General features: G+C 41.7%; 1 protein-coding gene across 2 annotated transcripts; it reads right to left on the minus strand.

Annotated features, from left to right (window-relative positions):
* Positions 1 to 6,372: 6,372 nt before the first annotated feature.
* On the minus strand, positions 6,373 to 27,128 carry LOC124011993 (zinc fingers and homeoboxes protein 2). Of its 2 annotated transcripts, XM_046325316.1 has the most exons (4): positions 26,986 to 27,128; positions 20,403 to 20,536; positions 8,018 to 11,000; positions 6,373 to 7,607 (listed from the first exon to the last, which is right to left on the minus strand). In XM_046325316.1, exon 3 carries the CDS (start codon positions 10,972 to 10,974, stop codon positions 8,029 to 8,031), a length of 2,946 nt encoding a protein of 981 aa, XP_046181272.1. In that variant the 5' UTR covers positions 10,975 to 11,000; positions 20,403 to 20,536; positions 26,986 to 27,128; the 3' UTR covers positions 6,373 to 7,607; positions 8,018 to 8,028. The 2 variants fall into 2 exon arrangements, with proteins under 2 accessions (XP_046181272.1, XP_046181273.1); XM_046325317.1 differs by lacking the exon at positions 20,403 to 20,536 and having other exon boundaries at positions 26,986 to 27,127.
* Positions 27,129 to 27,701: the final 573 nt, after the last annotated feature.

Consider the following 27,701-nt stretch of genomic DNA (forward strand, 5'->3'; position numbering starts at 1 on the left):
TATTGAATGTGAGTCCACGTACTCACATATGCAGGAGCTGCTTTCAGGAACTCAGCTGGCTGCCTGTTGAGGCTAGGGTATCCCAGATTAGACGGTTTGGTTTACTGTAGTATTTATGTTTCTGTGCCCAGATATCTAACTGATTCATTTCCCTGTGTTAGGGATGCACACAATCACAGCACCAGATCAGGTGTTTCTAATGTGTGCTTATACAGGTTCAGGAGTAATGATGGGAAAGGTACTTTCTTGTATACTGGAGCCCAGAGTGGAATGAGTTGCCTCTGCCCATAAAAACAACATCCTCTCTGGGTAGCTTAAAAATAAAGTATTATGGTTCCATATGAATGGCCCCTATGATGTAACTGCAATGAGATAGATGTTCTTCTTTGTTTTATTATCGAGCTGTCATACTGTGTTCCGTGTTCGATCTTGCCTAGCCATCTTGTCTCAAGAGGACCACAATGGAAATAAGTCCAACTTTTTGTGCGTTATCCTCAATGATTTACCTCATGTGTATATGCATGTATGGCTTCTTCAAGATTTGTGTGTGCTTGTTTATAAAAATGATTCAAATGAATAAACTAAACTAGTACATCATACACATTCATACCCTTATCTTTCACTTTCAGATGTTGGACCAAAACATTACGATACGGGTTTAAGTATCAATCCATCCAGTTGTTTGGGACACGATGAGGGAGCACCTGCTCAGCTTCCTAATGGTTTGAGTTGACATGGGCGGCAGCGCCTTTCTCTTGACGCCGGAGTTCCTGTGAGCTTGTAATCACTTCCTCCTATTAAGCACTCTGCATTGTTGGCCGACCTTGGCTCAGAGGCCCAACAGTGAGGGGCATCTGATTTCTCTTCCACCTGGCCCATTATTCCTGTGCCTAAGTCCCTTAAAATGTGACCATCTCTTTATCAAAAGCTGAAACATAGGCCTGCAGGTATTGCAGCAGGTTGTGCAAGGCAGGCCATCTTCTTGTTGATATTGTGGCAAAATACCAAGTGAAGCACAAGCAAAGCCATTTAAATCTCTGGTTGTTCTCAACCATGTTGGCTGCTTCTGTTAAGACCCACACTTCATCTCCATTGTGCATCTTACCTGTGTTGCTCTGACCACTAATATCCCAGCAGACAGAGCCTCAAGACCTTTAACCAATATTAGATGTACCCCAGCGGGGCTAAGTGGGAAGTAACAGAACTCTAGCTCTGTTGTCTGATGGTCTCGAGTCAACAGTGGTGGAATTGAACAAGGTGAACAAATCCCTCCAGTGATGCTTGTCATCTCTTTTGCAGGATGGTAAGCTGAAGGGTCATCTTTTTCTCCTGCTTTTGCTGATGACATGCAGAAACAACCCCAATGGCTGATGCTGTATTTGTGCTTTAACACTTTAAACTAAGGCTTTGCCAACTTCATGTTAATTAATGACGCTTGAATTCCGCTTAAGAGCTGAGGGGTGGACAGTGTCCTCAAGGTGTACAGCCTGCTGCATTGGTACTCAGACAATTTGTGGTGTCAACATTTGAATACTATAAAACAGGAGGCTTGCGCTTTGCCTAAATGAATTTACTGGCGTATCGGGTTCTGTTGGTGGGCCCATGGCCAGTCAGCCCGGAGTGATTAGCTCTGTCCTGTACCAGTCAAATCTCAAGGTAAAACCTTCTGAGACACATTACATCTGCCAAGAGGAGAGAATGCCAGGCCAGTGCCCTCTGTGTCCTATTACAGCGGTTACTCTACTCTCTAAGCCCATACTAGACTTTAAAATAAGGTTGGTACAGTAGATGGTGAACTGACATCCTAAAATGAATTGTTTAAATTGATTGGCTTTAGCCATCAGGAAGTGGAGGATTTCCAGGAGGTGAGACACCATTATACTGGATGCCCAAAAAATGTTTTCCTCAGAAGTGGAAGGCAAAGGCCAGAAATCACATTACTGCCCGATAGTGGCACAGGATTGAAAGCTGTGCTGAGTTAAAGGCATCATTGTAGAGTAAAGGCTGAATAGTTCCCTCTCGTGCCATGACATTGGCGAAGTGGTCCATTTCGAGAAGCAATCTGTGTTTCGTAAATCAAATAAGTAGGCTGCAGATTAGTGCATTAGCACTGAAATAGTGCAAGTTTCCTGCAATAACAGAAAAGTCCCATATGGTCTGACGTGGTAAAATATGGGTTATGAGTAAAGGCCAAAAAACAAAATCCTAATTGATATACCCTATACAAGCTTGTTCTATCCCCCCCAAAAAGTGCACACTTCCAATACGCATGAATTACTTAATCCACACAGTATGTTAAGGTAACATTACATGGTGGAGCTTGTAACATTACACAGTTCAATGATTGTTTGGAAATGACCACATTAAATCTGAATGAAAAATCCAAACAAATGCAATAAAACAATTACACATAATTGCATACAAATTAGACTGTTGGCTGTCTCACAAACTGTTGTATGCTATATTGAAAGATGGCCACATTCAAATGGTTCTCCCAATTATAACCACACAAATAAGATGGTTACATAATGGTTTTCAGACAAGACTAATACTGAAAGGCTAGGGTAATTTGATTGGTAGTCCATCCAGCAGAAAGTATTCACAGGATTTGGCTCAAGATCCGAGTTTACCTGAGCTCAGAAAGGTTTCTTCACAATACGTTGCATCCAAGTTACCTCATGACACGCTGCATACATGGGACAAACAGTAAACACAGCAAGTTACCTTTAAAAAGGCTCTGTTTTATTGGATTACAGCAGACAACTGGTTTTTGAAAAGAGTAACTGGTTTTTGAAAAGAGTAAGCAGGATCTTGGTATAAGTGGAGTATTTCTTGTTATACAGTGCCTTCAGAAAGTATTCAGACCCCTTGACTTTACACATTTTGTAAAGTTACAGCCTTAATCTAAATTGGATAAGTCCAATATACCCCCAATCTACACACAATACCTCAGAATGATAATGTAAAAACAGGTACATTTTTGCTAATTAAAAAACCTGAAATATCATATTTACAGAAGTATTCAGACCCTTTACTCAGTACTTTGTTGAAAACCTTTGGCAGGGATTACAGCCTTGAGTCTTCTTGGGTATGACGCTACAAGCTTGGCACACCTGTATTTGGGGAGTTTCTCTCTTTCTTCTCTGCAGATCCTCTCAAGCTCTGCCAGGTTGAATGGGGAGTGTTGCTGCGCAGCTATTTTCAGTTCTCTGCAGAGATGTTCGATCAGGTTCAAGTCCGGGCTCTGGTGGGACCACTCAAGGACATTCAGTGACTTGTCCCGAAGACACTCTTGCATTGTCTTGGCTGTGTGCTTAGGGGCGTTGTCATGTTGGAAGTTGAACCTACACCCTAGTCGGAGGTCCTGAGCATGTTTTCATCAAGGATCTCTCGAATCTTTGCTCTTTTTATCTTTGCCTTGATCCTGACTAGTCTCCCAGTCTTTGCTACTGAAAAACATCCAAAGCATTATGCTGCCAACACCATGCATCACCGTAGGGATGGTGCCAAGTTTCCGACAGACGTGGCACTTGGCATTCAGACCAAAGTGTTGAATCTTGGTTTCATCAGTCCAGAGAATCTTGATTCTCATGGCATGAGTCTTTAGGTGCCTTTTGGCAAACTCCAAGCAGGCTGTCATGTGCCTTTTACTGAGGAGTGGCTACCGTCTGGCCCCATATAGGCCTGATTGGTGGAGTGCTGCAGAGATGAGAGAACCTTCCAGAAGGACAACCATCTCCACAGAGGAACTCTGGAGCTCTTTCAGAGTGACCATCGGGTTCTTGGTCACCTCCCTGACCAAGGCACTTCTCCCGATTGATCAGTTTGGCCAGGCAGCCAGCTCTAGAAAGAGTCTTGGTGATTCAAAACATCTTCCATTTAAGAATGGAGGCCACTGTGTTCTTGGAGATCTTCAATGCTGAAATGTTTAATACATTTGCAAACATTTCTAAAAACCTGTTTTCACTTTGCCATTATGGGGTACTGTGTGCAGATTATAGGTCGACCAATTAATTGGAATGGCCGATTAATTAGGGCCGATTTCAAGTTTTCATAATCGGAAAGCGGTATTTATTTATTTTTCAAACCTTTTAATTATTTTAACTAGGTAAATTGTGTCACTTCTCTTGCAACAGAGTCAGGGTATATGCAGCAGTTTGGGCCGCTTGGCTCGTTTGAGAATTGTGTGAAGACTATTTCTTCCTAACAAAGACAGCCAACTTCGCCAAACGGGGGATGATTTAACAAAAGCACATTTGCGGAAAAAAGCACAATTGTTGCACGACTGTACTTAACCATAAACACTAATGCCTTTCTTAAAATCAATACACAGAAGCATATATTTTTAAACCTGCATATTTAGCTAAAAGAAATCCAGGTTAGCAGGCGATATTAACTCGGTGAAATTGTGTCACTTCTCTTGCGTTCATTGCGTTCATTGCACGCAGAGTCAGGGTAACAATTTGGACTGCTTGGCTTGTTGCGAACTAATATGCCAGAATTTTACATAATTATGACATAACATTGAAGGTTGTACAATGTAACACCAATATTTAGACTTAGGGATGCCACCTGATAAAATATGGAACGGTTCCGTATTTCAATGAAATAAACGTTTTGTTTTCGAAATGATAGTTTCCTGATTCGACCATATTAATGGCCAAAGGTTCGTCTTTTGTGTGTGTTATCTTATAATTAAGTCTATGATTTGATAGAGCAGTCTGACTGAGCGGTGGTAGGCAGCAGCAGGCTCGTAAGCATTCATTCAAACAGCACTTTCATGCGTTTTGCCAGCAGCTCTTCGCTGTGCTTCAAGCATTGAGCTGTTTATGACTTCAAGCCTTATCAACTCCCGAGATTAGGCTGGTGTAACCGATGTGAAATGGCTAGCTAGTTAGCGGGGTGCGCGCTAATAGCGTTTCAAACGTCACTCGCTCTGAGACTTGGAGTAGTTGTTCCCTTTGCTCTGCAAGGGCCGTGGATTTTGTGGAGGGATGGGTAACGATACTTCGAGGGTGGCTGTTGTCAATGTGTTCCTGGCTCGAGCCCAGGCAGGGGCGAGAGAGGGACGGAAGCTATACTGTTACACTGGCAATACTAAAGTGCCTATAAGAACATGCAATAGTTAAAGGTATATGAAATACAAATTGGTATAGAGAGAAATAGTCCTATACACTATATTAACTACAACCTAAAACCTTTTACCTTGGAATATTTAAGTCTCATTTTTAAAAAAGGAACCACCAGCTTTCATATGTTCTCATGTTCTGAGCAAAGAACTTAAACGTTAGTTTTTTTTACATGGCACATATTGCACTTTTACTTTCTTCCCCAACACTTTGTTTTTGCATTATTTAAACCAAATTGAACATGTTTCATTATTTATTTGAGGCTAAATGTATTTTTATTGATGTATTATATTAAGTTAAAATAAGTTTTCATTCAGTATTGTTGTAATTGTCATTAATGTAATACATAAAATAAAATAAATAAAAATAACCGGCCGATTAACCTGTTAATCCTACCCCCTACTTTTTCGAACATTCTGTTAAAAATCGTGCAACATTTCAGCGTCCTGCTACTCATGCCAGGAATATAGTATATGCATATGATTAGTATGTGTGGATAGAAAACACTCTGACGTTTCTAAAACTGGTTAAATCACAGCTGTGACTATAACAGAGCCTGCGTTTCATCGAAAAGCGGAAGAAAAACTGATCACTGAAAACTGGAAAAAGTATCAATGCGCCACTTGCATGTATTGTTAAATGGAAACCAAATTACCTGGAGCCGAGACTCAAATTCCTACAGCTTCCACACGATGTCACCAGTCTTGTCAATTGCCTAGGCTTTGTTTCTTGGTCAAACGAACAAGAGACAGGATGTTTTGGAGTAGAAATTTCTGAACATGATTTGAAGACGTGGAGCTATTGAATATACATCACCCCGTGATCAATTTGATAGATTATTAACGTTTACTAATACCTAAAGTTGCATTACAAAAGTATTTCGAAGTGTTTTGTGAAAGTTTATCGTCGACTTTTTTAATTAAAAAAAATGACGTTGAGTTATAAAACGCTGTTTTTTTCCTTGATCACACAGTCTTCATAGATCGATATATAGGCTATATATGGACCGATTTAATCGAAAAAATACCCAATAGTGATGTTTATGGGACATCTAGGAGTGCCGACAAAGAAGATCGTCAAAGGTAATGAATGTTTTATATTTTATTTCTGCGTTTTGTGTAGCGCCGACTATGCTAATTATTTTGTTTACGTCCCCTGCGGGTCTTTTGGGGTGTTGCATGCTATCAGATAATAGCTTCTCATGCTTTCGCCGAAAAGCATTTTAAAAATCTGACTTGTCTGGATTCACAACGAGTGTAGCTTTAATTCAGTACCCTGCATGTGTGTTTTAATGAACGTTTTGAGTTTTAACGAGTGCTATTAGCATTTAGCGTAGTGCATTTCCAGATGTCTAGATGGGACGCATGCGTCCCGGGTCGACCCAAGAGGGTCGATATTGGCTTTTCTGGTCCTCCAATAATCGGTATCGGCGTTGAAAAATCATAATCGGCCGACCTCTAGTGCAGATTACTGAAATGTTTTATTTAATCAATTTTAGAATAAGGCTGTAACGTAAAAAAATGTGGAAAAAGTCAAGGGGTCTGAATACTTTCTCGAAGGCACTATGTCCTGACCATGACACTAAAGCGGTACATAAAGAGCTTGTATTGGTTTGTTTCTAATGTCGGAATGGAACTAGCACTACTTCTATTAAGTCAACATGTACGTAGGTATAAAGGCTATTACAGATGTGTATGTTCATTTGCAGGACAACAAATAAATCAAAAGAGAAAGATTAGAATATGATACAGGCAGGCAACATGATTCTGGATTTGTTTCAATGTTATTATTTCTTTCTGGTTTTGCCACTGACCGTTTTTTTCTCGAACAATGATCCACAACATCACTTGGTCAAACAAGCATGTTCCTTACCAAAGTGCAGGTTGGCTTAGAGTCCAGGGAGTACAATAGCACTTCAGAACCGTAAATAGTTTGATTTGATATAAGTCCACCTGACAGGAGGGAACTGCAACGGAAGTTCAGCATTGGAAAATGGACTGAAGTATTGCCAACGGTTGTAGTGGTTCATGGTGTTTCATTACAAAATGTAGGACAGACCACTAAGATCCGCTGGAGCGAAAAAAAGGGGCAAGTTGCTCCCATTATAAAATGTAACAAAATTCCCCCAAAATTGTACAAATCTGTAGCAACACAGAAAAAATATATTTACAAGAACCCTTTTTTTAAAAGTGTAATAACACAGCAAATCCAGCTTTGGCACTCAACGATCACCACCTGGTCAGTGCTTCAGGCACACATTCAGTGCACTGTGCCTTCTACCTCATCCTAAATCACACACAACATTACCACCATGTTTTTGAAAACGTTCTACAAAGTTAACTCAACCTTGAGGAAATGTTGGGCACAAACTGGGATGGAACAAGCAAGAAATAATTTGTTCAGAAAATACAATATTCAATAATTAAACTCTTTCCTTTTCAGCTCCTGTGTGCAACTGACAGTGGCAACGGTTCGCACCTGCAAGGAAGAATTTTTTTCCCGTTATTACATTTTATACAATTGGCATAACACTTTCACAAGAGCCCTGATAATTCCCAAAAGGGATTAAAATGCTATTCTACTGCCAACAGTCAGGGCTCTCAGTGCCTTGGTCCCATTAGTAACTAGGACACGTTGTGAAATGCAGCTACTACAGTGAGAAAAACATGTCCTATTCTAGTGGCAGCAGGTAGCCTAGCGGTTAAGAGGTTGGGCTAGTAACCAAAAGGTTGCTGGTTCAAATCTCCAAGCTGACTAGGTGATAAGTCTGTCAATGTGCCCTTGAGCAAGGCACTTAGCCTTAATTGCTCCTGTAAGTTTCTCTGGATAAATGACTAAAATGTAAATGTCTACAAAACTAACAAATTAAGTTTGATACACTTTCTTACCCTTTATCCAGTCACCCTTCCAGAAGCATCCTGTCTTTGTCCGAGACCAGCTCCTTAGCACCCATGCGTGCATCCATCCCCTTGGTTTCCTCCATCCAGCTCCCGAACCCCTCTCGAGAGCCTCCATTTTGGCCACAATTCTGGCTGATATCAGATGTGTTTTGTCTCAATTTGCTGGCAAACCATTCCTTGATCTCCTGGCTGCTAAGACTGGCATGCTCAGTTAGCCTCCCAATATCCTCCACCTTGGGTGACTTTACTTCCTGGTAGCGCTGGATTATGCTGAAAGCATTCTCTGTGCTCAGTAGCGCCCCCTCGCCATTTTGCCCACTGCTGTTCAGTTTATGGAAAAACTCCATCCACTCCAAGGTCCCACTCTTCAGTGCTGACCTACTGTCCTTGAACCAGCGGACGATTTCTGTGCGAGCCAGGCTTGTCTGGGCCTCAAGCTGATTGTATTCTTCAGGGGAAGGCCACCGAGTTTGTGCAAAAACATCCTTCAGAAGAGCCAAGGATTTGCTGTCTAGAGGCACTGAGCAAGTGGTGGTGGGGGAAATGATGGCAAAGGGAGAGCTTCTTGGATGGCCACCTTGCTTGTGCACACCATTCAGCGGTCCGTGTTGTTGCTGACGCTTATCAACGTCGAGTCTCTTTGAGCCCATGGAGTTTAGAAGAGCTTGTTCAAGGTTGTCACGCAGCGCCCGGCGCTCTAAAAACCAGCTGTCAATTTCCTCCCGCGACAGTTGGGTTGCAGTCACTAGATTGTCAACGTCATTGTATGTTGGAGAGCTGTTTCTCTGGAAGTTCTCTTCTAGAATCTTCAACTGCTCAGAAGTCTTCCCTTTCATTCTCTCCAAGAGTGGAAATTGAGTCTGAACTGATTGTTGCTGTTCTGGTTTTGATGCTAGCTCATTGTACAACTGAAGAATGCCGTTCTGTGCATGAGGCCCTTGGTCATGAACCCACTTTGCATCCCCACGAGAGACACCATTGGCTTCCCCAAGAGGGGTGAGCACTTTGTCCTCTGAGAGACGTCCTCTGACATATCTGGCCTTCATCTCTGTTATTTGCATTTTTGTTTTCTTGCTGTCTTGGTAAAGGCTAGGGAGTTGGAACGGGCCCTTGAGGGGAGTCCACACGGACTGGATTATTGTTGGCCTCCTCACTTGAGGGGCAATGAGAGGGGGTGAGATTGGTAACTTTAAGTCTGAAGCCAATAGAGAGTGGGTGATTGGAAGTTTGTCTTTGGAAACTAATGAAGGAGGAGGCAGCATGTAACTCTTGAATTGAGGGTTGACAATAGGTCTCTTCATCTTAGGGAAGATTGGAGAAGGTGCCATTGGCAGCTTGTTTTTGGGGTTCACAAGTGGAGTGGCCAAGGGCAGTTTTCCTTTAGAAACCATGAGAGGTGCTGCCAAGGACCTTTTCATCTCCGAGGCGATAATAGGAAATGCTACAGATCTCTTTAATTCTGCGGGCACTGGGGGTGGGGCCATGAGAAGTCTCTCTTTTTGTGGAACTGGAGGAGGGGCCATTAGTATCTTCTCCTTTGGGTCTTCTGCAGGGGCCGCCATGGGGCGCTTTAATTCTGGGGCGAATGAAGGAGTTGTCAGGGGTCGCTTGAGAGGTTGCACAAAACTGGCTACAGTCACTGCAACAGGAGCACAGGTCATGATTGATCCATTAGCAATACTTGTCAGTACTAGATTAGACTGCCCAAAGCTAGTCTGAATAAGGGGCTGGGTGGCTTTGGCAGGCTGAGAAATTGGGGTAGGCAGAACGGTGAAGGTCTGATGTATGGGTGGGATGGAGCCATTAAACATTTTCTTCCTGGCTTCCTCAACTTCCTCTGGTGACCAGGTGATGCCTTGCTTTAGCCGTTGGGTAGTGAACCACACCTTTATTTGCTCCTCTGGGTGCTTGGATGCAGCAGTTAGCCAGGACAGCTCAGCATGGGTTGGGTAAGGGAATTTGTTAAAAGATGTCATTAGGGTTGTGTTATTGTCCAGTGAAGGATTATATTTGGTAGAGTTCAGAGGAACAGCAATTGTTGGTACAGAACAGAAGTTGGGTGGTCTTTGAAGCAATGGCATTACATACGAAAGCCCTTGAATGATTGTTGGTTCAGGGATGATCATTGTGCCGTTTATGTTCACAGCTGTGATTTGATCTTTTGGAATAAAGTTTTGCAACCTCTTTTCCAAATCATTCCCTTGGTAGAGGGACTGTATGTTGTCCATGTTTGGCTTTCCGATATTCCCCGTAATTGGTTTGCTCGGTGGAAAAGTGACAACTCCTTTTCCGTCTACAGTATTGCAGAGAACTGAATTGGTCTTGCCTTCGATTGTCTGCTCCAAGATAGTCTGGTTATTTATTTTTACCCTCTTGAACTTGAAGTTGGTCTCTCCAGGGTGTTGGGTCTCATTGTGGTCTGTAAGAGAGTCAAACTTTTTGGTGCTGAAGTTGCACACGGCACACAGATAGAGGGGGTTGAGTATGACATTGGGATGACTGGAGTCTACGTGCTCTTTGAAGTCGTTGAGTTTCTGGGTGGAGAAAGGACAGTATTTGCACTCGTAACTTCCATGCTGCCTCAGTTGGGGCATAGGATCAGCTTCCGCCACAACTTTTGTTTCAATCTCACTTCCTAGATCTTCTATAGTGTCTTGTACTGTATGGTCTTGATTTTCCACAGACTCTGAAGACCCATTGTTGGTCACATTGGCAGTGGACACTTCCATTTCTTCAGAGTCATCCTGCTCTATTATGTCACTAACCCGGATCATGCAGGGTGTGGAGGATTTCCTGCGACTGGACATTGCTGGTGACTGATGTGGGATGTTATTTGGGTCAGGGGGAGGGTAAGTCTCCAGTGTTTGAAGAAGACCCTGCTCCTCTACTGTCCTGGGTCTGCAGTGGTGTCTCCTGCGGACGTCAGCTCCCGTGTGCGGCTTCATGAGAGTTCATCACAGATGGCATTCACCTGGAATAAAAAGGGGAAAATAGGAAATGTTAAAAGGGGCAGTTGAAAAAAAGCTGAGGAATGGGGCTGGAGAAATGTAACCACTCAAACTCAGACAGAGCTATGGATGCAAGGTTTGACCATCCATTTAAACATGTTGTTTCGAGGCTATAGTGTTTGTTAACAAACAATTGAGTAAAACAAGCTTATATTTGGGGTTCTCATGGAGTGTGACAGTTAAACTAAGTTCAAGAGGCATTTCTAAAAATTATGTACCCATTGATTCTTGAAGAATATATCATTAAAGTCCAAAAATGTATGGAGCAACTACAGATTGGCCCTTTAACTGACATCACCTTTTATTTTCACTCTTGTAAAACTATAGCTGTACCACCTAATCTGGAAAAACAGTAAGTCTATAAATTCAACATATAATTCAATATCTACACAGAGTGGGCCTAAAATGCAGTACTGAGGTGTGACTTTCAGTACAAAGTTTAACTTCAAAGAAGCCAGACTGACATTCACACAAACTCAAAAGTGGAGAAGTTTGAGTGCCAAAAGAGTCTCACATTCAGGCATTCTGAAGTGTAACATGTACGCCAATGTGAGCACAAAGCAGAAGATAAACTAGGCCATGGCCTGAGTGAGACCGTTGTGATGGGGGGAGGAAGGGAGAGAAAATCTAAGACACATGATAACAAATGTATCTAATAATGACAGTATAACAAATTAGTGTATTAGCCATTTTAAGTCTTTAAACAAAACTATCACTTTTAGCTTTGTTGTTTTAATAAATAAACTTCTAGGCTACATGCAATGGTCCTACCCAAGCTAGCCTACACTTACTACATTATTACAATAATTAGGCCTACAGTACAATTACATTTTATTACCAACAAGCTGAACTAATTGCCTCTAGTTTTTTTGTTCAGGTTAATAGACAAAAGTTTAATTATGATGCCGTGTCACTATGCTTTTATCAATTGCACACCTAAGGTCAGTCTGACAAACTTTAAATCTAGAACGAAATACTCTGAACTTACACTCATGATCCCTGGAACTTTCAACACCAGTCTGAAAGTAGCATGACTATTGTCTGTAGGAAAACTACCATATAAACTCCGCAAAAGAAACATCCCTTTTCCAGGAACCTGTCTTTCAAAGATAATTTGAAAAATCCAAATAACTTCAGATCTTCATTGAAAAGGGTTTAAACACTGTTTCCCATGCTTGTTCAATGAACAACAAACAATTAATGAACATGCACCTGTGGAATGATCGTTAAGACACTAACAGCTTACAAGATGGTAGGCAATTAAGGTCACAGTTATGAAAACTTAGGACACTAAAGAGGACTTTCTACTGACTCTGAAAAACACCAAAAGAAAGATGCCCAGGGTCCCTGCTCATCATCGTGAACGTGCCTTAGGCATGCTGCAAAGAGGCATGAGGACTGCAGATGTGGCCAGGGCAATAAATTGCAATGTCCATACTGTGAGACACCTAAGACCGCGCTACAGGGAGACAGGACGGACAGCTGATCGTCCTTGCAATGGCAGACCATGTGTAGCATCACCTGCACAGGATCGGTACAACCGAACATCACACCTGCGGGACAGTTATAGGATGGCAACAACAACTGCCCAAGTTACACCAGGAAGGCACAATCCCTCCATCAGTGCTCATACTGTCCGCAATAGGCTGAGAGAGGCTGGACTGAGGGCTTGTAGGCGTGTTGTAAGGAAGGTCCTCACTGGCAACAACGTAGTCTACGGGCACAAACCAATCGTCGCTGGACCAGACAGGACTGGCAAAAAGTGCTCTTCACTGGCGAGTCGCGGTTGTGTCTCACCAGGGGTGATGGTCGCATTCGTGTTTATCGTTGAAGGAATGAGCATTACACCGAGGCCTGTACTCTGGAGCGGGATCGATTTGGAGGTGGAGGGTCCGTCATGGACTGGGGCGGTGTGTCACAGCATCATCAGACTGAGCTTGTTGTCATTGCAGGCAATCTCAACGCTGTGCGTTACATGGAAGACATCCTCCTCCCTCATGTGGTACCCTTCCTGCAGGCTCATCTTGACATGACCCTCCAGCATGACAATGCCACCAGCCATACTGCTCGTTCTGTGCGGTATGTACTGCAAGACAGGAATGTCAGTGTTCTGACATGGCCAGCGAAGAGCCTGGATCTCAATTGAATTGAGCACGTCTGGGATCTGTTGGAACAGAGGGTGAGGGCTCGGGCCATTCCCCCAAGAAATGTCCGGGAACTTTCAGGTGCCTTGGTGGAAGACTGGGGTAACATCTCACAACAAGAACTAGCAAATCTGGTGCAGTCCATGAAGAGGAGATGCACTGCAGTACTTAATGCATCTAGATACTGTTACTTTTGATTTTGACCCCCCCTTTGTTCAGGGACACATTATTCAATTTCTGTTAGTCACAAGTCTGTGAAACTTGTTCAGTCTATATATCCCAGTTGTTGATTCTTATGTTCATACAAATATTTACACATGTTAATAAGTTGCTGAAAATTAATAAGTTGCTTAGTTTGTATTCAGTAGCACCATGAGACGCATGACAAAAAGCATTGATCAATCATTCATTATCCACACAGGGCCTGAAACAGTAATTAGGCTACATAGTGTTAATGTGCCTCAAGGTGCACGGCACACCAAGACAAGACCATATGACTGCCTTCCTCAAGTTTGCATACAGTATTTACAATTCATGTGACGCAGAAAAAAAACACACCATGTTTTTCAAACGGAACTGACAGATCTAGGCCGATATTCAGTAATCAAAAGGAATATTGTTAATTGTAAAAAGCACAGCAACAGTGTCCTCAGCTCTAGGTCTGTCAATATGCTGGGCAGCAGGAATGATGTTGTCTTGCACCTTAAGAATGCAACATGCTAGGCATCTCGTCACCTCTACCTAAACAACAATCTATGGAATGGCCACAATTTTTTTTTTTTTTTAAATAAATATGGAAGATTGTTCGATCACACACTTGCCCCACAAATATTATCCAGCCTCATCAAGGGTACACTCTATTTATTCTACCCAAACTTGAATTGTCATGCCCATATTGCCCAGAACTGAATGATGAACTAAAACATGAATAAATAATTATATCAGTCCACCCTCATAAATGAAATAGATTCAGTGGCTCCTTATTAAAAATGAAAAAAAAAAAAACATCTAAAATAATTAGACTGCCTTCATTGCCATGGTGTCACTATGGCAACAGCCAAGGCAGCGAGGTGCCTTTCTGCTACCTCACCACTGCATATTAACGATTTCTTCTCACAGGTGCTAATTAGGCGAGGAGGGCTGTGGTCGAGCAGAGTTGGGGCCAGCCACAGTGAACAGCGTGTGGCAAGGGTCCTCCGCGAACCCCGTCGGGACGATCTATTCTGGCTGATCCGTGACGCTCGCCTGGGTAGGCCTTCTCCATGGAGGCGGCAGGGCTGGGCTGATCAAACATGCATGAGCCATTCTGTCTCGTGTCCTTTGGCAACTCTCAAAGCGCCAGTCAGCCACGGGGGACATAAGCCGGCCTCCAGACTGCCTGGGATATGACTTAAACCTCATCTGTGCATACTGGCCGATTAACACACTTCATAAATGGTGGCAACACTGACTGCCTAAAATCAGGGCAAGAAAATTCCCTCTAAAGAAGTCTGACAGTGACATATGCCAGGGATGTTCAGGGACCTATACCGTGGAAAAGACTAGCGCTGAAGATTTCTAAAATGGTGCGTTGAACTCTTCCGGTACCAGTTCAGAGAACAAACGCAATGCATCATCGTAGATGATCAATGTCCTGTACATCCAGAGCAGACTGTGTAAAACCCCAGAGGCAGCCTCTAAGTCACATACACGCAGCCCTGCCTCGCAGTCAGCTCTCTCAATCACAAGAGAAAACGACAGACAGCGAGAAAGTAAGAGGGGAGAGAGAAAAACAAGAAAAAAGACAGACAGTCAATCTGAGCATGTCATGTAGGGCTCAAACAAATTTGACAAGTGGATAATGGCATTTGTGATCGACTGTAAGCTAATTAGTAACACAAAAGGAACTTCCTAGTTACTATAAAACTATGATTATCAACACCAGTAAGGATAAAGATTCATAAACGATTTAGGCTGCACTTCCTAAAAGACGAGGCATAATTTGTCCTCAAATGAACGCAGGTTCATTCAGAGACATCGATCTTAGTTGTCCTCAAAGCTCAGAGAGCATCATGCAATCCAAACAAGCAGTTCTAGAAAAGATCGTGTTTTATTTTCCTGTGTAGTCATTTCCATATCAAAAGGTGGTGACTGACTGACATACAATATCAAAGTCCTCAAATAGTGCACTGCACTGAGGAAACGTTGCATGTGTCTGATTTCAAAAGCATGTTAAGTACAAGCTCATCGGCTAAATCTTGCTCTATTTGGTTAAACATTTTAAGAACTGCTTCGCCAGTGAGAGGAGACTAAACCCAAATTACAGAGCAGCTCATTCTCAATGAGACAGAAGAGTTTGAATGAGCACAGAATTAATTTAAATCTCATCAGGCCACCCTTTAATACCTTATCAGTTCTGCATGGAGACAGAGGTAATTGCATTAGTCCCCCTTTGGTGTTTCGTAAGTCAGTGTAGCCTATTTGAAGTGGTTAGACAGTTACCTTCTAGGGGAAGAGCTCATGGAGAAGTTATGCACTGTGCTGTTGTCTCTGGCAACATAGGTCGGGTTTAATATCTTCACACAGTGTAGAACTGTACATTATATACAGACTCCCACAAATCCAAAGCACGACGAGTCAAAACAAAAAACTAATTATACAAAACAAATGCAGTCACACAATGTAGACCACACAAATAGTATAGGCTATTCCATACTATTATGGAAGGATGTAATACAAATAAAAAACAGTATTTCCCCATAGCTATATAAATGTTAGGGGAAAGTCTGTGGCAGCATCAGTGTGTAAGGACTATTCCAAACAACTCTTACAACGTTTAATCATTACGCTCAGATTGATGCCCCTGAAACTTTGATGGCAGATTTGGGTCCAGGCTACTGGGGTTTAATTCTCCTCAGACGGCCATGGGACTGGCAGGTTGCTATGGAAACTGCCAAACCGGAGATAAGAGTGATTCAATCTCCTCCAAGACCTTTTGATGGCAATTGTTTCGCTCCGTTTGAATTTAGAGATGTGAGGGTGTTGTTCATACTTTTGAAGGACATTCATATAGATTTTGGTTCGGAGTATAATGGTCAAATTTTTGGCCAATGATAATTTGGTGACTAATATTCCTATTCCTTGTCCTTAGTCTTGATTATTCACGTTTATTCTCCTGCGAACATGTCTCAAACTAATGTCTCGACTGTCTCTTAGTTCATGAAAACATCTCTAAACTTGGTCTTTGAAATAAACTACAAACTAAACCACGGAGACAAACACAAGATCAGACAAAGGATTAGAAGTATGTTTAGGCAGGATCCCGTCCCGCCCACCTGTGAATAAAAGGGACGAAACCACATGACATCCACAGGGACTGCTGTTCTCCGAGAACAGAGGACTCCATCTTGTCTGCAAACTCCACACATTAAAGACATTTATTTCAAAAACGCCAGCCAAGCAGGGAAATAGTTTGGCTGCACATCCTGTGCTGCTTGTTTAAGCTCCGATCTGGAAAACGTTTTTTTTTTTCTTCTCCCCCCATGCTTTCCTCCTTACACCCCTGCAGACAAAGAAACCATTGATCCTTACATTGTGGTAAAGCAGGGTTTGTGGTCACTCTAAACAATGGCAAAAACGCAGGAAATGGTTTTCTGCTGACCACTGAACTGCGAATGAAAGGCTAAAACGTCCAGCGACTCAAAATAAAACGTTGGAGCTCGCTTATGAAAAGTTATGAAACAATACATTAGCCCATTAAAGTGTGACGCTGTAAACTGTGGTGGTGAAACCATTCATTTGTATATGTGTAAACAGACTGAGAAAAGGGCTACGTAAAGGACAGGAGCACGAGTGTGTGTGAGAGAGAGCTGGAAGGGGTATGTGCCGAATAACTGTGGTGGCCAGCTGCTTCTCTACATGTGGGGATGTCCAGCAGGAACTGGATCCAGTAGAGCGGCAGACTCCCATGGCTTCTTTCCCAGAGAGTTTAGAGGCAAAGCAACGTTGACGAATCCGAGGGGGTGTCTGGGGGGGGGGGGAGCCGAGAAGGGGGTCTGATGAAGACAAGGGGGAAGGAGTGGGCTGAGTTTTCGGCTGTTGTTCGACAGCAAATACGTATCTTTTGCCAGACACATGGTCTAAGGAACAAAACGGTATCAGAACTCGTAGTTCAAATGGGGACAACAGAATCTTCAGGCAGGCCTAAATGTTTATCTTTTTAATCAAATTAAATGAGACTAGTCTGTTTAAAATATAATGTCCACCCAACAGCGTATGCATGTAGGATACATGTGAGATCAAGTCACAAACACTGTCCATGCACAAATGAGACAGCAGACGTAAGTAAATTATGAGAGCAGTTAAAAATATACCTAAACATTGGCAAACAAAGTATGGAGAGCGGAATTAAGCCTCCCATGTACCCAGGACAAGCACACAGGTGAGACTCAAGGAGAAGCACAACATAGATCACTTGATGCCACAGAACCAATTGGGGAAAGCATTTGGTATTAACAAGGTGTGCTTGTCATCTTGTTAAAGTGATAAGGAAAAATTCTTCACTGCAGGTATGTTAATATACACTGTGTACAAAACATTAGGAACACCTGCTCTTTCCATGACAGACTGACCATGTGAAAGCTATGATCCCTTATGGATGTCACTTCAAATAAATCAGTGTAAATGAAGGGGAGGAGAAATGTTGAAGGGATTTTAAGTCTTGATACAACTGAGACATGGATTGTGTGTGTGTGTGCACCGTTCAGAGGGTGAATGGGCAAGAGAAAATATTTGTGCCTTTGAATGGGTTATGGTAGGTGCCAGGCGCACAGGTTTGTGTCAAGAAATACAACGCAGCAGGGTTTTTCAAGCTGAACAATTTCCTGTGTATCAAGAATGATCCACCACCCAAAGGACATCTAGACAACTTGACAACTGTGGGAAGCATTGGAGTCAACATGGATCAGCATCCCTGTGGAACGCTTGACAGAGTCCATGCCCCGACGAATTGAGTCTGTTCTGAGGGCAAAATGGGGGAGGGTGCAACTCAATATTAAAAGTGGTACAAGTATGAAGAAATATATATTTATTTAACAGTTCCCTACGTGGCTTTTAAAGTTGGTATTCTTCATGTTTGTATGCATAGCCATCTATTATGGCACTTTGAGTGGGAAGGCATAAAAATGCCCACCCCCTTGATTAATTATTAAATGTGGCCTTGATCAAGGGTACACACAGTAACTCCAGTTGCAGTAGGCAGCAGTGGCTGCTTGTCAGTGAATCGAGAGTCAACTTACCTGGGGACTCAGGACTTGGATTGATTGAAAGGGAAAACGTGCTGGCATGTCAGCTGTTGAAAGACCGGAGATATGGTTCCCAAGTCTAACTATGCACCAAAAATCACTGTTTTCCTGCCAAATATGAATTATTCTATGAGCCCTGGCCGGGTAGGAGACATTACTTGGGTGAACCGCTTTAACGGCGGAGGTCAAGGAGAACTAATATTGCGAAGTGTGAGACGGATCAAAGACTGTCACTGCAGCATGATGACCCATGGTGACGCATCGTTGCACAAATAAACATTCCCCAGATGGGTCTCGCTCCAACATTCAAATAAATACCGTAAAGTGTCAGTTGTTATGCGGCCCATTAATTACAGTGGAATTTCAAGTGAGCGCCAAACATCATATTCACTTATCTGTACCAAAAACCATTACTTCTATTAGATGGAAAAACAGACTAGATTCTATATTTTGTATGCTTGTTCTTCTGAAAAAGTCTGACACATCTACAATGAATTGTGAGGTAATTACTATATACAGTATTATATTGGTAACACTGAAGTTCCCTTTGCTGCATGTTGAACCATCTGACTAACCATCACAGGGATTTTTCTGCCATCAAAATCCTTGGGTGGGTTGCCTAGGCGTTTTTTTGGGCCACCAAACAGTGTAAAAATAATAATAATAATAATTTTCAGGATGGAAAAGCGCCTTCAGCCTAAATGACTAAAACCAGATATAAAGTATGTAAAATAAAGATTATGGGACTACATATTTTGTAATAATATAATATTTGAGAACTAACAAATTCACCAAAAAAATCTTGACAGCCAGGTAGAATCAAAAATTCCAAAAACAATGAATTTGGCAGTTTTGATTTGTTATTAAGTTTGAACAAAATTACATAGCATTAGCCAAGGTAAAATGCATAGAATTGAAGGAAATTAGCTTAAAAACTGCTAACATTTTTCTCAGCTCTATGGATAAACGTTTAGAATTTCAGGAAATTGCCTTAAATTCAAGAATGTCTACACCGCCAAGATGGGGGCCTCTAAAATGTACTCAAATTCAGCTGGGCCAACCACGCCCACCACCTTAGCCCCTTTTGATCCAGATATCCAGTGGAATCCAGTCGAACGAGAGGGGGTTATTGGGTCTGTAGGTCGGTTAGGACACTTCTGCACCACATATCCCCCACAGTGTGTTTGTGGTGTGCAAATAGAATGTCTCTTGAAGCAGACAAGTAAAACAGCTCATATCTAAAACAGAAATAACATACATTTGGAGACTTGTTAATCGAGCTTTTAGGCCTAGTTTTAATTGCATTAACAGCCTGTTACTTTCTCATTGACAAAAAAAAGGAAAACATTACATAGTTAGCTAGCTAGGCAAATAGATGTTTTGAAGTGTTTAAAAAGTAAATGCAGAGAAATGTTTACCATGGGAACTACCTGTGTTAAAATGCAGATTGATAGTTTTGTATTTGAAATAATAGCCTGCCCTACTCGATGCATGACTGAGAAGATTAAAATCAGCCAACTAATGTTAACTATGCTAGCTAGGAATAGTAGCTCGTATGCAGCTTTGTGCTGTGCATTCTGTTGAGTTTGCTGAATGGAAAATTTGACTTCTAATTGTTGCATATATTATGTTCAATATGTTTTAGATGAGCAGCTGTTTGCTTTGTTTGTATTTATAGCTATCTATTGTGATATTTACTGTATGCTGAGTGGGCTTAAAGCTGCATAGTGTGAACATGGCTTTGCCCATACCACATCCAAGGATGTTCTAAGGATAATATAAATTGAAAACTTGCAAATCTGATGTCAACGAAAGGTAGCGCCGTCTAAAGGACCTATTTCAACAAGCATAGCAATTACAACAGTAGAGTAGTACTTGTTTCCCCCCCTGAGCATCCCGCCCCCACCAGAGTGTTGCCCCGTTGTGAAAGGGCACTCACTGCACTTCCGCAGTAGGGTGGGGCTTCCCTTGGGGGGGGGGGGGTTGCCTATCTTGCTCCAGCTCCGCCTCCACTCTCTCCAGCTCCTTTTTGGTCTCCGGTCCAGCGGCACTCTGGGTAGTCTCCTCTGGAATCTGAGACGAGACAAGAATGTCAGTGGCAGGGGGGGGGGGGGGGGGTAGCTCGGAGGCAGAGCCCTGCCAAGGCCCTGAAAACTGCATCGCTTTGTGTTTGCCGAAAAATTGAAGGTTGTTACCTTGGAAACGTGCCGAAAGAAAGAGCCGGACAGCTTTGGAAGGTTATTTAAATGACAAACACCACCTGGGATGTATCGTTTCATTGCGCTTGACTTATCAGAATTAATCACATTACAACTTGTCAATGAACGCCGTTGGGAATTAAGCTCATCGCCGATACAGTTAGGCTACTTTAAAAAGTGTGTGCAAGACTGGGGTAAAACCAGGACCAGTTTATAACAATCAGCCCAAAGCGAGATGGAAGCTGTGTAAAATGGATCTAGGCAGCAAGCTGCTTATTCGAAGATGTAACAAACGAACCCGAAATTAAAATACACAGTGCATGTTATAAAAAATATACCGAAAATGTGTTACAGGATATCTATGGCACACAAAAACATAACGTCTTAACACGAACACGCTTAGCCTATGCCGCTCAAATTGCTCATCCATATATTTATATATTCTTATTATATTCCTTTACTTAGATGTGTGTATTAGGTATTTGTTGTGAAATTGTTAGATATGACTTGTTAGATATTGCTGCACTGTCGGGAACTAGAAGCACAAGCATTTCACTACACTCGCAATAACATCTGCTAAACACGTGTATGTGAACAATAACATTTGATTTGACATTTACAAAATGGAGTCATCCACCTAGGGCTGGGATGATACCAATATTGCAATCAATATATATATATATATATAAAACACGAAAGACCAAATTCTTTGGTCCTTTAAAAACCTGTGAATGTAAAATATTGTGCGCTATAGCTTGGAAAATAAATGTGTAACACTGGATGACAACATAATGATGGTTTCCAACAGTTTTCCCAAAGAAGTTAAATACGCTTCTTGTTTTGTTTCCTTGCCATGATAATAACTAGTCTCACGATACTGGGATCTTCCCAGCCTATGATCCACCCCACATACAGCACTTATGACAAGAGGGGCTGTGGACCATACAGTACAACCAGAGAGCAACTGAGATGCTCCCCCTCAGGATGAGGTCATTGCTACAGACAGAACACAACAACGCAGCTTTCAAGGGAGCTTAAGCCCAAAGAAGTGACATCATCCGTCCACCTGAAACGACTGCTTAGTCACCAACAGCATAGCATCCACATGTGAACCGCAGCAAGTGGTTGCCACATAGAACTACCTCCTACTCACCACTCAATGTATTGATAAACAAGTAGGCCTATTCAAGGTAATGTAGCTGCAATGAAATTCATTTTCTTTTGGAGAATCAAAATGTACCATTATTGAATGAAAACCACTGCACTCTCTCCACAAGGCTCGGCCTGTGATAACTACCAATAAATATGATGGTCCTGACAGCCCCTCCTGTTTGCCAGAATCGACAACCCTGAATTGAAGGTTCAGCCAAGGAGTACTTTACGCCTACGCCATGTGTTTACTTTTGAGGACACTGTTGGAGGCAGAGTTGAAGAGGAGAACAGTGTAAGGCTGTGTCCAAGCTTATGTCATTTCTGACCCTCAAATGAAGTCTTAAAGCAATAGAGCTGCTTTTGGAGGCAAATGTAGTTGATTATGGTTCTCTTCTCTTACACTGAATCATAATGTGAAATACAAAATGCTTTAGATAGCCAACTGCTGTTGAGAGATGTGGCCTACATTTAAATGTTCGGAATTTCACCATTTCACTAACAATGAGTCACTGAAATAAAAAATATTTAGCATATCTTAATTGGTGCTGGCAATTAATCGACTATGGTATTCAAAGCGAGCAGACAGATATTTTTTGTGTAAACAGAGGTATCTATGCAATGAATGATGTTGGGGAAGCTGCAGTAGATGGCTCTACACTACAGCCTCCATGGCTACAGTAGTTAGGTCCCACATGCAGCTCTCTGGGAAGAAACAGACCCACTTGATTCAGTGAGACAACAATGCAAATGCATTTACTGGAGCACTAAATATATTAATCTAATGCAGCATGCAGAACATTCTACTAGCCTTAGTCATAAAGTATTTACAGGATAGGTCTACCACACCTTGCTTGTTAGTCTGCAGGGCTGCATATTGCAAAATGGAGTAGGCTATGCGTGTTAACATCCAATTAGGCAAGCCCGGCATAGTGGAGGAGAGCAAAAACAAAGCTGCAGAATTTGAGCACTGGGCTTGTGATTTCCAGCTTTGCACATGCTCAGTTGGGGGGGGGGGGGGGGGCTCATCAGAGCACATTGTATTTGCACCACATGACTTGCACAAGTGCATGCTTGCCAAGCAGCTCTCTGGAGCTCACATTAACCAATACTTGTGCAAGCAGGAAATTCAAATAAGATGCAAATGAATTAATTCCTTGAGCTTGAACCAAAAATCGAGTAGTACCAGATTGAGCAGAAAAATGTTCGCTAAGGGCTAGTCTGAAGACAAAATGGAAATATATGTTTTTCTGATAAGAATATTAGACAATACTTAAATAATTCAAAACCAACAAGTAACTAATTGATCAACATAATATACATTTTAAAACTATTAACCCCATCTATCATTGGGCTTACATTATTAAGGATACAAAAAAATAACTACAAGAACAATAGTATAGGATTACTACTAGCCACTAATCTCACCATATCTGGCCCAGGCTATAGGAGTTTTGAGTCTATTTTTAGTGAGTGCAAACTGAGAAGTCATACAAGGGACAGGGCTTACAGAGATACAACATAATGGTGTCCTGAGACATTGTAGTGCAGGGATCCCCAATTTGGCCCGCAGGTGGTTTTACTTAGCCTTCTGATTTCATTGTTGGACATAAAAATAAATGTAAAAACACCGGAAAAATAATTTTAATGTGTAAAATATGTTAAAGGATTTCCACTCATATTAGACATGATCATAAACAACTGTAAGCAAGGTTTGAAATGATTATGTTTCAGTGAAATATGATATCTGTTTGGGCTTCCTGCAGTCAATTTTCACTCAACAAATGACTTGTAATTATGCTCCGGCCCGCCAACCATCCACTCAAGGGGAGGGAAAAAAAAGAAGAAATGTGTCCCGCGGCTGAATCTATACTGAACCAAAATATAAACATGCAGCAATTAATGATTTTACTGAGTTACAGTTCACAAAGGAAATCAGTCAACTGAAATACATTTATTAGGACCTAATCTATGGATTTCACATGACTAGGCAGGGGTGCAGCTATGGGTAGGCCTATGAGGGCATAAGCAATCCACTGGGGAGCCAGGCCCAGCCAATCAGAATGAGTTTTTCCCACAAAAGGGCTTTGTTACAGAAATACACAGTTTCATCAGCTGTCCGGGTGACTGGTCTCAGACAACCCAACAGGTAAAGAAGCAGGATGTGGAGGTCCTAGGCTGGCGTGGTTACATGTGGCATGCGGTTGGTTGTGAGGCTGGTTGGACCTACTGACAAATTTTCAAAAACAACATTGGTTTATGGTAGAGAAATTAACATTAAATTCTCTGGCAACAGATTTTGTGGACATTCCTGCAGTCAGCATGCCAATTGCACGCTCCCTCAACTTGAGACATTTGTGGATTTGTATAAAAAACTGCACATTTTAGAGTGGCCTTTTATTGTCCCCCAGCATAAGGTGCACCCGTTTAATGATTATGCTGTTTATCAGCTTCTTGATATACTACCGTCAGGTGGATGGATTATCTTGGCAAAGGAGAATTGTTCACTAACAGAGATGTAAACACATTTGTGCACAAAACCTTAGAGAAATATGCTGTGTGTGCATCAAACATTTCTGGGATTTTTTATTTCAGCTCATGAAACATGGGACCAACACTTTGATGATAATGCACAGACCCATGTTGCAAGGATCTGTACACAATTTCTGGAAGCTGAAAATGTCCTTGTTCTTCCATGGCCTGCATACTCACCAGACATATCACCCATTGAGCATGTTTGGGATGCTCTGGGAAGACGTGTACAACATTGTGTTCCAGTTTCCGCCACTATCCAGCAACTTTGCACAGCCATTGAAGATGAGTGGGACAACATTCCACAGGCCACAATCAACAGCCTGATCAACTCTATGCAAAGGAAACGTGTCGCGCTGCATGTGGAAAATTGTAGTCACACCAGACACTGTCAGGTTCTGAGCCACGACCCTACTTGTTTTTTTGCATCTTTTTTTAAAGGTATGTGTGACCAACAGATACATATCTGTAGTCCCAGTCATGTAAAAGCCATAGATTAGGACCTAATGAATGCATTTCAATTGACTGATTTCCTTGTAAGAACTGTAACTCAGTAAAATCTTTGAAATTCTTCCATGATGCATTTATAATTTTTATTCAGTAAAATGTATAAAATGAACAAAATCCACTGAGCAGATAGGGCACTTTCTCATAGGAAAACAAACAGGCAGGTGCTTGAGCACTGGTTGAGCCGTATCTGTGCACATGCCTGCTCCAGTGGTATTTTTGCATTTTGTATTTGTTTTAAACATGAGCTGGTAGAAATGTTTAGGACCAGGTCTTGCCAGTCACTGGTATAGCAGCGGTTGCAAAAAGCTGTACTGTACTGCCAATGTTATGTCAGCACTACTGCCCGTGTCTAAAGGCAGATGCACACTACAAGATTTTGGCCACGATCTAGCTTCCCAGACTACTTTTTGAGATCGGAGATAAAATACCCATGTCGTTGCCTACTTGGGGCGTCTGTCACCGACGCTCGCTTAATGTGAGTGGGTCAAAGATGCAATCTGAGGGCTACCAAACTCATCTTTGAGAAGTTCCGAACATCAATATATTTTCAAACATGTTTGAATGCTCTTGTAGAGTGAGATGTGCAATGACACGTTTTGAGAATGGTGATCAGCAACAGCCAATGAGAGTTTGCCAGAGGAAGCCAGTGAGATATTTCGCATCACCCAGAATGTGTAGACTCTCGAGCAGGAGCGATGACTACTACTAGTATGCGTTTGTACTTGCCTTTATTAACCAAAGTGTCAAATTGTTACAGCTCTGATGATCACAAGCTATGTTATTCAATTCAAAATGTTGGCTAGATATTTGAACTCTGTATGGCAAGCATGAATGTCTGACAAAGTTCACGCATGTTTTCGAGAATCCTCATGACCAAGTGAAGAATCTTGTAGTGTGTGACCATCTCTGTGCCACATCGTTTAGTGTGTGCACCACTACGTTGGCAACACACACACACAACTACTGGAAAGACAGTCATTTAATGTGTGAGGCTGAGCAATAGGAGGATTTAGAAAGTTGTGTAGTGTTCCCCCGGTTGAAGCTGGACGCAGTGATATAGGCTGGTGTGGATAAAATGCCAGGGCCGAATTCTTGTCCCAGTCCGCCACTGCTGGTGCAATTTACCACACTGCTGTCACCGGGCAGCATAGCCCGCGCTGCCAGTGTGCCACCACCAATCCATACCGCGGAAGGCGTCACCACATTTAACCCATCTGCCTGCCTGGCTGGCTAACTGCTGTAGCCAGGCTGCTAGCAAGCTAGTTTCAACCAGCTACGAGACAAATAAAACCAGAGCTATATAACAGTAGCAAGTAAAATGTACAATAACTAATTAGCGATAAGTAACGTTAGCTAGTTACCTAATCCAAATTGTGCCTCTTGTTACACAATACATATAACTAACGAATGCACGGTGACAATTAAGGAATAAAAAAATATTCACATAGTTAGGTACTGTACGTTTCGCTGGTGACAATAGGAAGGCTGTCTAATATGTAGGATGATTCACATTACTGTCCTATAGCTAGCTACTATAGTATAAACCCAGAACTTGTCCACACGCTTGACAAACGGAGGTCGAATCTTAAAATAATGATGGCACTATTTAACGAGTTAGCTAACTATGTAAACATAGACATTATAAAGCTAACCAGTTCAGAAGTAGTGTTGAAGCACGAATCTTTGTTTAGCACGTTTTCAAACTTCAGAAGTGAGTTGCTGGGTCGCTAGCTAGCTAGGTGACAAGGCAAGCTAAATGTCTAGCGTCAATACATTAAAAGGTGCCCACTTCAAATGGGCACAAAAAGTTAAAAACGTCAAAGTAAAAACATTTACTTAATTCTAAATGGTTACATATTTACCTAAACGAAAAGTAAATGTATGTATTGAAAGGGTAAACTATATACTTTTAAGGTTTTATTGGCATGATTTGATGGCAAGGTGATTCTAATTCAAGTGTGACAGCGCGCGAGTAGTGATGAAAGGGATGTCGCTAGCATAACCACACGAGCCGGGCAAACCAGGCTGCTATAGTCTAGCTTGCTACCAAACCGTTTATAACTTCATTTGAGGAATTTATTTGGCCAATATTCTTCACCGTTGTTGAAAAACTGTTTAATATAGTATTCTTACCTGCCTAGAGCCTTTTGTTGCTGGGACGATAAACTAGCAGTAAAATTCCCAATTGTAAGTAGTCGGTGGTAACGCGCATATTCCGCTGGTAATTCTAAAGATTCTGGCATATCCTAAAGACAACAGTAAAAAAAAAAAAGTAGTCGTTCATGATCTACGACAAAAACCACATGATGTTTTACGTCAGCATATATTTGCATACGACGCCAAAAATATGTTTCAGTCAAGTGCCATGAAAATGTATTTAAAAGTTAGATATGGCAATATACATTTGGAAATTGAAGACAATTGAACAAAATGTCTGAATTCCTCTGGTGAGTGGATTATATTCGAACGCATGTTCAAACATTGACCATACTACATATCAAATAACTTCCTGTGTATACCATAACCTACATAAGAAATAAAGTGTCACATCTACGCTGAAATGCACAATATAAATTCAAGTCATTTTCACATTTTCTCCATTGATTGGTTATATCCAATAAATCTTCATGAATCATGTTTTACTCAGTGGATTCTATGGGCATAGACTGCCAAAACTGTTAATTCATAATGTAGACTACCATGCATTGAGATAAGATATAGCAAAAATAAATATAAGGCAGACGAGACTATTTAGGCATAATATGAATAATATAAACCTAGCATTAACAATATTATGGGACATGAATCACATTAGAGATATGCTATATTAAATATATAGACCTAATATG

This window comes from Oncorhynchus gorbuscha, linkage group LG24 (assembly GCF_021184085.1).
Source record: "Oncorhynchus gorbuscha isolate QuinsamMale2020 ecotype Even-year linkage group LG24, OgorEven_v1.0, whole genome shotgun sequence".
Taxonomy (NCBI): Eukaryota; Metazoa; Chordata; class Actinopteri; order Salmoniformes; family Salmonidae; genus Oncorhynchus; species Oncorhynchus gorbuscha.

Coding starts and splice junctions, on each gene's coding strand:
- LOC124011993 (XM_046325316.1), bottom strand. CDS start 10,974: ATGAAGCCGCACACGGGAGCTGACGTCCGCAGGAGACACCACTGCAGA.